This window comes from Cajanus cajan, chromosome 8, assembly GCF_000230855.2.
Source record: "Cajanus cajan strain Asha chromosome 8, NIPB_CcT2T_4, whole genome shotgun sequence".
Classification (NCBI taxonomy): Eukaryota; Viridiplantae; Streptophyta; class Magnoliopsida; order Fabales; family Fabaceae; genus Cajanus; species Cajanus cajan.
Window position 1 is genome coordinate 9,131,481 of NC_138524.1, and position 13,252 is coordinate 9,144,732.

At 27.1% G+C, this 13,252-nt stretch overlaps 1 protein-coding gene across 1 annotated transcript; it reads left to right on the top strand.

Moving 5' to 3' along the window:
* Positions 1–6,362: 6,362 nt before the first annotated feature.
* Positions 6,363–11,633, top strand: LOC109798894 (serine carboxypeptidase-like 51). The gene is made up of 13 exons (XM_020359325.3): positions 6,363–6,594; positions 6,718–6,812; positions 7,086–7,193; positions 7,303–7,543; positions 7,911–7,954; positions 8,035–8,102; positions 8,225–8,330; positions 8,436–8,641; positions 8,728–8,797; positions 9,005–9,055; positions 9,292–9,344; positions 9,435–9,570; positions 11,286–11,633. Exons 1-13 carry the CDS (start codon positions 6,471–6,473, stop codon positions 11,352–11,354), a joined length of 1,371 nt encoding a protein of 456 aa, XP_020214914.1. The 5' UTR covers positions 6,363–6,470; the 3' UTR covers positions 11,355–11,633.
* Positions 11,634–13,252: the final 1,619 nt, after the last annotated feature.

A 13,252-nucleotide genomic window follows, 5' to 3' on the forward strand; every position in this document is an offset into this window, starting at 1 on the left:
TGATTTTTTCCTTTTACATCAGGGTAATCATTAAACAAAAGTTAAAGATTATTCTCTTAATATATTAAAATTTATTTAAAAATTTAATTTTTTTTTATAGAAATATATTTTCATCCAAGTCAAAAAAGTGAACTTCTGATGACATATTTAAGAAATAAGATTATCTATCAATCACGTCATATTTTATTGGTATTTGTGTGTTTAGTTCTACAATGCTTAAAAATAAGTTAAATATTCATGTTTATGATTTTACAATTATTTATAACTTCTATATTTTAACAAAAAATATTAGTTTTTAAGGTTAAAATATCTTTTTAGTTCTTATAGTTTCACTAACTTTATCTTTGAGTCATTATAATTTAAAATAGATCATTTTAATTTTTATACTTATATTTTTTTATTCATTTTTTAATTTTTACTATTAATTTTTTTGTAAAGTCATTTTCGTGTGAGCAATATGGGGCTTAATAAATTTATGTGACACTGATATAATAGGTTTTATAGACAATAATATGTCACTTAATAGTTTGAAAGAAAAAAAATGAAAAAGTCTGAATAATTTTATAAACAGTTAATATTTATTGTGACTGAATATGAATCAGATAAGTCGTTAATTATTTATGACTATAAGTAATACATCATCGTCTAAAAACTAAATACATTTCTATCATGTAGATTTAATAAAATCATATAAATTTAATAAACATATGTCACTTACATAAAAACAATATTATAAAGATAAAAACAAAAAATTAAAAATATAAAAATATAAAAATTTTAAAAGTATATTTTAAATATATAAAAAAGATTAAAATGATATTTTAGCCCTTTTTTCTCTTTTATATTCGCCATACATCCAAATATACCATACACAGAATGGCACAAATACTTGACTATATTAGTTCAAGACTAATAACACTAGGTCACAACTTTCAATTACCGATGGTGAAGTTTTGAACAATTTTGGCATTCATAACATCCATATATATATTTGCCTATGCAAAAGCATCAATATTGATTTGTTTGGAATGAGGTGAAAATGACAAAGAGAAAGTTTTTTTTTTTTTTTCTCTCAGTGTATCATTGTGATTATCAATAATTTTTTGTTGACCAATTCCCTATTATCTAGAGCATCAGTCAAATTTAAAAAGTAGAAAATAGTTGACACACAAAACAAAGTGACACTCCCTTTCAATGTAACCAATTTCTTTTTCTCTTTCTTTTCAAACTTCAATTTCGTGTCTGTTATGATTGGAAAATAAATTATTGGAGTTAATCATAGATACTAAGCTGCTGACTTAGGCGATGCTTGCCACCCACCTTGGTTGTCATGATTAAATGTCTCCATATAATATATTTTTATAACCTTTTCTTTTTACTTTTTCAATTATATTTATTCTTATTGTAAATTTTACTGTTATCCCGCATACGAGATATTGTCCGTTTTGATACTCGTTAGGTCGTTACAGTTTTATTCTTGAAAAAGTGCCTGTAGGTCAAAGAGAAAGGGTATTTTATAAACTATCATGCCTCCACGTGACGTGGAACTTTTAAACATACCGAAATAATATTATTATATTACTCAATTATTATATTTTGTTGCAAAAGAGTATATAAATACAATTACTTTAATCCCCTTTTCCAGAAATTGTTCTTTCCTGTTGAACTCGTGGTTCAGTATTCCTCTACCAAAACATTATAAAATGGCAAGAAAAAGGAATAAAATGACAGCCAAAACACATCGTGCAATTCTGGAAACAAATTAATGAAGAAACTATGTTTTTATTTATTTTGTATAGTGATGTTCTAGCTTTAGAAACATGGCCAACGATTAAGAAAAAGTAACTAAATAGGGTTTTAACTTTTAAATATCTAACTAAATATCCAACATATATAATTCTTCCATCTTAAAATCGTTATCATTTTAACAGTTAGTTTATTTTAAATTTATTCTGTCCTGTGCAATGAAAATTTGAAAACACTCTCACAACATATATTACATATACTGCGGCAATTTTTTTTTATATGTAATTTCAACTTAATATCTAAATTATCATTATTAAATTTTTATAAATTTAATACTTTAAGATTTTAAATTAAGATATGATGTTAAGTTCACTTTGTAATATTTACACCTCTTATTTAATAAACATGTCTTTCTTATTTCTCTATTTCTTTTTTTTTTTTTTAAATCTCTAAGTAACTTTTAAATTTATTCTTTTTAAAATAAAATTCATTACCAAAATTTATCTTTTTCATTCACCACCTATTCTCCTGCCTCTCTTTCTCTGCTACTTTATTTTTTATTATTTTCTTTTTTACTTTTGTTTTACTTGGTTTCTATCTCCAAAAATCAAGACACTCATATCTTATCTTTATCATTATTTAAACTTATTTTTCACACTTTTAATTTCATCATTCTTCAAATCCTATTTTTTTTCTTCTTCTCCTTTATTTCTTATATCGAATACAAGGTATAAATATGTATTACATTATAATTTTTATCTATAATTTATTTATTATGACATATACGTAATAATGATTGACGTCTTTGGTAATTAGACATGTAAAAAAAATAGTTCATGATTTTTTTTAAGACATTGACGTTTATTTATACAATCCTATTAATTTTATGATAAATGATTGATTAGAATAAATTTAAACTTATTTTTATTATTGGAAAGTAATTTTTATAATTGTGTTTGCATGTTATAATTCTTAAAAGGATTAAATATGTTTTTAGTCCCTCAAATTTATGGTAATTCTGTTTTTGGTCCCTCAAATTTAAAATTGTTGTTTTTAGTCCTTGTAATTTCAAAAAATCTTATTTTAGTCCTTATATTCAAATTTTGTTAAGAAATTTATCAAACATTATTGCATAAAATTTATTTATTAGTATCCTTATCAGTGAAAATATCACATTAAATCTGGTTAATGTTGCATAACTGTATTAATTAGTCATTTTTAAATATGTTATTGGTGACCTAAGGGACTAAAATAAGATTTTTAAAAATTATAGGGACTAAAAACAACAGTTTTAAATTTGAGGGACCAAAAACAAATTTGTCTTAAATTTGAGGGACTAAAAACATATTTAAGCCTTCTTAAAATGTATTCTAATAAAGTACTTTTAGAAAGTGTTATAAAAACATACTTTTTAAAAAAAATTCTACAACAATATATATATATATATATATATATATATATATATATATGTACTGTTTTAAAAAGTAATTTTCAAAAATATGTTTTAAGAAGATATTTTTAAAAATATGGGAAAAGAACTTCAAAAATTTAATAATATGGACCATTTTAGATAGTAGTTTTGGAAGTATGTAATTAAATATGCTTTTGAGAATTTTCTTTTAAAGTTGTTATTCTTTCAAAAGAGAACTTCCCCTTACCATTCTTTCCACAGTCCAATAAGTATTTTTAAAAAATATGCTTTAAGAATATATTTTTAGAAATAATATGTACCATTTTAGATAGTAGTTTTGGAAGCATGTAATTAAATATACTTTTGAGAATTTTCTTTTAAAGCATGTTGTTATTCTTTCAAAAATAACTTCCCCCTTACCATTCTTTCCACAGTCCAATCCTACGTAATCTTTGTCAATATCTTTTGCTTGAGAGGGATAATTTAATATTTATTTTATCATTATTCACCAAAAAATAAAATAAAAGAGATACCTTCACTCTCAATTGTGATCATTATTCACCCCAAAAAAAAGGAAATACTTTCACTCGTAATTACTTTGAGTCATATAAATCAATATGATACAAAATTATTTATTAAATTTAAGATTTGAACTCCTCTAACTTCATTAGAATTTTTTTTTATCAAACTCGGAAGTTTGATGCTCGAGGACCAAGTGTATAACACAAATTAAATCAATAAACATTAGTTATTCGATGTTTAATGGTGATGAATTTCAATTATTAATTCAAAATTTGATTTAATACTTCAAAGAAAACGTTTGACTTTGACTATTGTAATATTTTAAGTATTGCAATACTGATAAAAACATTTACCTGGTATTTTAAATATATTGTTAATTGTAATGTAATTTTTTAAATGTGTAAGACATTTATATAATTTATATTTTATACTTAAAAGTTACGTTTACAGTTTTTAATTTAAAAGGTAGTATATTTGATAAAATAAAAAAAAACTACTAGAAAAGTGTCATTTTCTTGTGAATTTTTCTATAAAAAATATTCGTAAATTTTTTTTTGCGAATTCTCTTACAATAATAATTTCACAAAATTTTTTGGGGAATTTATTTATGAAAAATAATTTACAGATATTTCTTATAAATTTTTTTATAAAAAATAATCTACAAAATTTTTTTACAAATTTTGCGACAATTTTAATGATCATAGAAATGTTTTTCCATGGTAAAAATTTACAAAAAAATATTTTAAGAATTTTATTTTGTTTCTTGCAAAAATAAATTCGTAAGTAATGTTTACTAAATGATAGAAAAATTTTGCAGGTAACTTCTCCTGCGAATTTTCTTGCCAATTTTAATCTGCAGGAAAAAATCAAAAAAATATTTAAATTTATAAGTTTAATATTTAAAAAAAACTTCAAGTCCCACAACGATTGAAAATAAAATAATTAAAAAATATATAAACTGGGACAACACTTACCTTACAAGTTGATTTGTTTGGTTGATTGTTAGGCTTATAATCTACAATCTTAGAGTTTAAAAGATTATTTATCATATGTTAGAGGCGTGGAAACAAACATTTCAGATGAATTCATTGTGTGCAATAAAATTTTGTAATAATTTTTTAAATTTTTTTTGTAAAAAATATTCCTGTAAAATTTTTTGCGAAAAAATTTGAAAAAAACTTTCCTGCGAATTTTTTTTGCAGGAAACTTTTTTACAAATTTTAAAATTTGCAAAAATATATTATCTACGAAAATATTACTTGTAGATAAAATTTTACAGAAAAATTTGTAAAAATAATATTTACTATAAATTTTAATACAAAATTCATAAGAAAAGTCACATATAATAAAATAAGATAAATTCTAATAACGAAAGTTTAATATAAAACTGTTATGGTAAGAGAGTCTGATCCTCCTCGACACCTTGTCAATTAACCTTCCTAAAATTCTCCATCACAATTTTGGCTACCATTAATATGGTTCATTGTTTTAATTTTACCTTTTTTTTATCGATCGGATTACCAGAAGATTTACAATAAGTCATATAGGGCTGATCAACCATTTAAGTTAAGGCTTTTATTTTATCATTTTATCTATGATAATTGTTTATAGAGTTTAAAATAAATCTTAAAATAAGTCTTATTTTAACTTTTAATATGATATTAATTATTTTTATTTAAAATTTTAATAATTTTTTAATAAAATTATTGTGTTGCATTATTTTTAATAAAGAAGATTTATAATAAGAATAATTTGGTAAAAAAAATTCTATTATTTATTTATTTATTAAATTTTATTGCTATGTATATAAAGAAACTCTAAAAATGACATTTATTATGAATGAAGAGAATATTTAACAAATATTTATTCTAAGTTTATATTACTTCTATTTTTATTTTTATATATAAGATTTAATTATCTAATTTATCAAAAATAAAAAAAATAGTTAATTTAATTAAACACTCTTATATTTTTTAATCAATTAGAGTGTATGTTATATATTATTTATGTATTCTAATTAATCATTTTCTTTCTTCTAATAGATTAGAGTTTATGTTGTTTAAAAAAATTTATAATTAATTTTTATTAAATTAAAAAAAATATTTTAATTAAAGATATTTTAATTTGAAAATAATTAATATATGAATCAATATTAATTGAATCTTATATTATGTAAAATAAATAAATATTCTAAATTGGATCTTATTATATAAAATGAAAGTAATAAATTTTAATTAATAATAAAAGTGTGTTAAAAAGATTATATTAGTAGGAGCACTCATAAATAATGTGCACACAGTCATTAATTACAAAATGTAAAAAGATTACTAAAGTTATGTTGTAATCTGTTTTTGGGTTGAAATATACGCCGACACGACATCAAGACATGAGAAGATAGGATAGTTTCAGAAGATTTATATGAAAGATTACTAAAGCTATGTTGTACTAAAATGAATCTCTTAAATATCTCCTTATTGGTCCCCCTAATAAGTAACGTGAGGTTACTCTCACGATCTTGTTTCAGAAAAACACAACCTTGCTTTAAGGATAGGATAGTTTTACCTGGAAAATAGTGACACCATCGATCATTTACGTGACCCACTTTTTTTTATTTTTTATTTTTTATTTTTATCTTCCTGAATACGTAGGAGTTTAGGACTCAAAACAGCTTCTGTTTTTGTGTTGAAAACGCTGACACACTACGCTTCTTCTTTGACTCTCTAAACCAATATAAATTGGCGTATCCTTTGCTTCACTTCACTTACTCTCCATATTGCTTTTCTTTCTTCAAATGGAGAAGCTTCATCATTTTGTCTTCATTCTCTTATTCCTAGTCCTTGTTCATAGAGGAAAGGTATTAGCTTTGAAGAGCCAAGATGGATCAGAGGAATGGGGATACGTACAAGTCAGACCCAGTAAGCCAATGCATCACAATTTTGTAATTTCAATTCATTGGGACATTTTTGAGTGTGTGGCAAAAGGAATCTATAGTGAAATTCAGCTGATAGTTTCAGTTTCAATTGTTTTTTGCTTTACAGAAGCCCACATGTTTTGGTGGCTTTACAGAAGTCCCTATAGAGTGGAAGACCCCTCTAAGCCATGGCCAATTGTTCTATGGTTGCAAGGAGGACCTGTAAGTATGATTCAATGGAAAAATTTTAGATAGACTTTCTTAGGTACTTTTACCGTTGCTCTTCAATCAGAATCGGAGTCTCACCTTGATAAATTTATGTTGACATTTACTACAATTCTTTGTTATTTATCATAATAAATCTCTAATTCTGATAAATAAATAAAAAACCAAAAAGTACTTAACAATTATATTTAAGTTTTGTCTTTGTTGAATTGGGTTGTGATGTTATCAACAAGTACAACCCATAATGTGAGATTTCCAAACATTGAGCAGGGTGCTTCAGGAGTTGGGATTGGAAATTTTGAGGAGGTTGGGCCTTTGGACACAAGCTTGAAGCCACGCAATTCCACATGGTTGAGAAAAGCAGATCTCTTGTTTGTGGTAATAACTATGAAAAAGAGTTTTATTTTTTAATTTTATATATATATGCACATTTTGTGGCTCTCAGTTATGATCGCTCAATGTTTTTTTAATGTTGTGGACGGTATAGGACAATCCAGTTGGAACGGGGTACAGTTTTGTGGAGGACAAAAAGCTCTTTGTGAAAACAGATGAGGAAGCAGGCACTGACTTGACTACATTGTTGATTGAGATATTCAATGGGGATGAGAAACTGCAAAAGAGCCCTCTGTTCATTGTGGCAGAGTCATATGGCGGCAAATATGCTGTCACTCTTGCGTTATCTGCTCTCAAAGCTATAGAAGAGGGGAAATTGAAGCTTATACTTGGAGGTAATTCTCTCTTGAATTATATGCTTCTGTCATATTCTAGATTGGTCTTTTGGGGTGAACCCATGATTCCTCCATACAGAGTTAGAGACTAATCTCTTGGTATATTCTGAAATTTATTTAAAAAGTTAATCTCTCGCATCATATACGTTATCATACACTTGGTGTCAAGGATTGAATCCTAGGCTACATGTTTAAGAGATCAAATTATTTATCAATCATATCGCACCGTGTTAAGGGATTAGTCTTTTTCAATATGTGATGGTTAAAAACAATTTTAACTTACGAGTGGGGTTAAGTGGTGAATTTCTTTATGTTAGTTAGGAAATGGGTCAAATGATGATTTGGTGTAACTTTTTTCCTTGTGTAGGTGTGGCATTAGGAGACAGTTGGATCTCCCCAGAAGATTTTGTGGTATGTAATAAGTAGAATTGTTCTGCCATGCAATTTATGTTGAACTTTCACGTTTCTCAATATTCAATCCAATATTGCAGTTCTCATGGGGTCCTCTCCTCAAAGACCTCTCAAGACTTGATGATAATGGACTGCAAAAATCAAACAGGTTAAATCAGTTTTCCATCTTCTCAAGTAGAAACAACCATGTATTACACAGCTAAAACTGAAGTAATATTCTATGGAATGGCCATTTTCTGCGTTATCTAACAAACCCATTTTCAATATCAGTATAGCTGAGAGGATCAAGCAGCAACTTGAGGAGGGTAAATTTGTTGATGCCACCAACTCATGGAGTGAACTTGAGTCAGTGATTTCTGCTAGCAGCAACAATGTGGTACTATGATCTTCATTCAACATCTTTCTATCTCCTCATTGTGCTTTAATGTGTACTACTACTTTAGTACTCCTAAAAGGTCCTATAATTTTTTGTTAACTTCAGGACTTCTACAATTTTTTGGAAGATGAAGGAAGTAATGACTTATCAGCAATGGAGTTGGGGTTATACAAAGAAATATCGATGAAGAGGTACTCAAGGTATCTTACTTTCTTGAGGTCAAGGTCAACTCCTGGTGGTGATAATGATCTTGACGAGTTACTAAACGGTGCCATAAAGAAAAAGTTGAAGATCATCCCTGAGAATGTCACGTAAGTCTGTTTTTCTTTGACAACAAAGGACAACTCTCAATTCGACTTCAAACCAATCAAATGATCACTTAGAATTGTGCTGACAGATGGGGAGGGCAGTCAAATGATGTTTTTACATACCTTGAAGGTGATTTTATGAAACCAAGAATTAATGAGGTAAGAAGAAAACAAGTGCTGAATAAGCTCAAAACTATGGTTTTAACTTATAAGTTTCTATTTAAATGAAAATAGCCCTGTTCTCAACCATATCCTATATATATTGTCCATTTGAGCTTGAAATCAATGTTTCTAGTAAGCTTTCTGCTTTCCCGATTTTCCTTTCCTATTTTCAATATTTTTTGTTCTTTAATTTAAAATCCCCAGGTTGATGAACTGCTGGCAAAAGGAGTCAATGTGACTGTGTACAATGGACAAGTAAGGTCCCTTTTCCCAACACTTTCATATTGTATAATAAGAATTGAGGATATTCATAATTGGATGCATATAATATTGGTCACCCCAATTATTTTATTTAACATGTGGACTAGTTACCATCTTATCAGATTATTTTATTTGATTGATTTGGCGATCTTGTTTTATCCTTCAAGTTTAAACATGTTGTGTTTTAATATCAGGTAACATCATATTCTGTCTGATTATTATATTTATAGGTTGATCTGATTTGTGCAACCAAGGGGACTGAAGCTTGGGTTAACAAATTAAAGTATGCATCCCTTTCTCTCCTAATTTATCCTTCAAGATTGTTGAAATTGAAAGCAAAGTTTCTTATCTTTTTATTTTTATTATTCTATAGGTGGGAAGGGCTTAAAAATTTCTTGGGGAAAGACAGAACACCCCTCTACTGTGGAAGTGACAAATCGACGACCAAAGGCTTTGTTAAGTCATACAAAAACCTTTACTTCTATTGGATCCTCAAAGCTGGACATTTTGTAAGTCAACATCAATCACCTTCTCAACAGCTATGCATGAGTTTTCAATGCAGCAATACAGTATTACTAGCATCAAACAAAGTCACTTGCCTTGTGCTCATCCTCACGTCATCTTCTACATTAAGAAATAAAATAAATAATTACTACTTAGAGTCATGAAGATATAAAGACCACAATCCAATTCTTCTACTATTATAAAGGTTCACTTTGATATTCACTACAAAAACAAAAAGATAAAATTATCAGACCATTTTATTTTGAAAAAAATAACAGGCCTTATGTTAAGATTATTTACTGAGTAATAAAGTTATAAATTTTTATAATTTACCATAACTTTTATTACTTTTGTAACTAAGAAAAAATAATATGGTACTTTTTGTAAGAAAATCAAAGAAGGTTTTATAGGAAATAGTTATTTAATTTAACCATATATAATAATAGCAAAGTGAGTAAAGATTGCTAGTCAGTGTCATGTTTTTTTGTACGTAAAGTTCTCTTAGGATCATCTTAGGATCACATTTTTTTAAGAATCCACTCATCTTTAGCTGTCACATAATGAATATGCTTTCCCAAATTCGATGATTCGTTTCTTTCTTTATTTAGATGGGTTTTCACGTGTGTGATGCCAGCAAAATAAAGTATTCTCTTCCTTATTTTTGAGTTACCTTTTTAAAACACGGAAAACGGAACCATAATACAATAACAATCAACTTTGCTAATATGTATTTTTTTTTTACCACCATACATATCAGGAGGTAATTCTGTTTAAGTAGCTTGTAAAGTTTACATATATAGTTGTATCAAGCTCGAAATTTTTTTTTTAATGTACATCTTAATCTTTGAACCTTTGTTTGGTAGAAAAAAAATGTGAGGAGAAAAAAAAATAGGGTAGAGAGGAAAGAAATGAATTGTTTGATTTATATATATAGAAATGTGAGGCAGAAAATATAAAGCGAAAGAAATGAGTTATTTTGCGTGTAATACTCATTCTCCATTTTACTTTTATTTTTAGTAATTATGTCGAAGTTGATGACTATTTTTTTCTGTTAAAACTTTTTTGACTGCTTTTATTTTTCCTCTTTTTATTTTTTCCTTATTTGCACAACTAATTGAGAATAATATGGAGTTTTTACTAACGTATCATATTTTCTCTTTTTTTATTTTTCAAACTAAACACTCCAAAATTTATCTTATTTCTCACCTACTTTTATTTATCTTATTTTCTTTTCTCTATTTTTACCTATCATATATCTTTCTTTCTTTACTTCAACTGACCCCAAGACTTCATATGTCTTGAAACGATTATTAAAAAAAGCATTAAAAACTTTTTAAAATTTTAAAACATAAAATTAGTATACTTTTATTCTACAGTCTTCATTTATATTTTTTCAACTTGCTTTAAAAATATATCTTAACCAAATCAATCACGAAAACTATAAATTGGAAATCAATTTTTCTATGAGAACAAGCTATATCCTTCAAATATAAAGATGGAAACAATTAAAGCAGAGGAATTTATGATAAGGGTGTAGCAGAAGATGAGATTAAGTGGGATGGTGACTACGTTATCACTTTTCGTGGGAAACATAGTGTCAGAGTCCTAGTTATAAGATCTAATGATAGTGTCTCTTGAGAAAAATCAGATATGTGTGTATATATGCTTCAGTTGTTTTGTCTCCTCAGAGTACAGTGAGTAATCTATGACGTGTCTGCAGGTACCCACTGATCAACCTTGCGTCGCACTAGACATGGTGGGTGCATTTACACACTCACCAGCTACATGACATTTCCATACAAAACCAAATAAAAACACTAGTCTTTGGAAGATGAAGCAGCAACGTTCAAGAGTCAACAACACAAACTGGAACAGGATCAAGCACTCAACAGCAATAAAAATGACTCATCAAAGTGATCCATGCTATTCATTGTTTGCTTTACCATTCCATTCTTTTAGAATGTCATAATTAATCATATATATATACTTTTTTTTTATCTTACAAAGTCTGTGCCTTCATTATTCTGATTTTTAATTTAATTGAAAATCATTATTTGTTACTCAAGAAGATGATATTGTATGTATACTCAGATATAAGAAAAATTGATAAATATAATAAGCAAAATCTGATTGAGAAGAATAAGAAAAACATAAAGAAATAAAATGAGCTAGGCATAAGTCGAAGATTCAAAAAGTAAAATATTATAATTCATTGTAAATAATAAATAAAAAGTATTTCTTTTTTTTTTTTTTGGGCTTAGAGAGAGAGAGAGAGAAGGCAAAGAACCTTGAACTACTTTGGTTTGGGCAAGAAATAAAATTCTTTGTTTGCATTAAAAGTGAACTTTCAAGATTAGTATGCATTACTGAATATTAAGGGATGTATGTTAGTAGACAAATCAAATAACCATTTGAAGCTTGGCTTTACATTGATCAAACCCTAAAAGGAACCAAACATAGCTATCCTATCTAACATCTCACTGATTCCAAAAGCAAGAGTAAAGGTTTTCTATTAAGGGATATGGTTGGGACCACCACATATGAGACCAATTTCTAGGTAACAAATAACTGAATTTTATTATCATAAATTGAAAAACCATTATTTCATATCACTTAGAAATTGATTATATATTAAATACGTAGTGATCTCGGACCGAAATGAAGACATATAATTATTTCTGTTAAAGGAGTTTCAGCATGGGAGGATTGTTATAAACAAATATCAATTAAAAATCTCACCAAAATTTGCTCTCTAGTGTTTTTGTTCATAGTCGAGTGATTTTCAATTTTCAATTGCAATAAATTGTTTGGTCCTACCGGGCCAAAAAGTAGAAAGATGAAAGAAAGGCATGCATGAAGATTTGGATTTGAAAAGTAATTCAGATACTTGTTGGTGAATAGCTTCAAACTGAATGCATGTTGAAAGCTAACCACAACACTAATCAAAATTACAATTAGATACGACCTGTGATAACCCAAAATATTTTGGTGATATATATAGTTTAGGAAGAACTTGGAGATTCATTGGCAGTGAATAGTTGATGATGCATTTGATGACTGCCTCACATAATAATGAGCATAAGAAGAACCTCACCATTTGCCCCACGACCAAGTTTTGCTCTGTCGCCAATTAGCCATTAAATTCATCCACCTACAAGTCGTACAACTTTCCGTGCAACCAAAAAATAAATTACTGAGACTAAATGTAATCAAGGTACAGATAAATAACATCCCAAAATTTTGGAGTTCAATGCCCGGCGTTGATAGAATGATAAAATTTGGCCTAGTGGTAGAAATTGAAGTAGTATATATAAAATGCTATGTTGAAGCTCTAGAACTACTATTGTAATTTTAATAGAGAAAAAAATTGAATGATAAATTAAAGCTTGTTTTAATGTTTTGCGTACAGAACGATCTTGAGTTCTTAGTTAGTTCTACGCTCTATCACCAATATAAAATATACTTTGTATTTTTTATTGGCTTTTTTGGCAAAAGAAAATAGTTTTAATTGTTATTACTATAATATTTTTTTGATGCATAATTGTTATTTTATAATATTAATTAATGAACAATTTTTTTTAAATTTTACTCTTAATAATTAAGATGTTTTTGGAGAAAATAATTTATGTGAGAAATAAAAGAAATTAATTAATATCTTTTTTATCTTTTACAAAAACTAGTATCTTA

Coding starts and splice junctions, on each gene's coding strand:
- LOC109798894 (XM_020359325.3), top strand. CDS start 6,471: ATGGAGAAGCTTCATCATTTTGTCTTCATTCTCTTATTCCTAGTCCTT. Junction 7,194..7,302: donor AAGCAGATCTCTTGTTTGTG/GTAATAACTATG, acceptor TGGACGGTATAG/GACAATCCAGTTGGAACGGG. Junction 8,331..8,435: donor CTGCTAGCAGCAACAATGTG/GTACTATGATCT, acceptor TGTTAACTTCAG/GACTTCTACAATTTTTTGGA.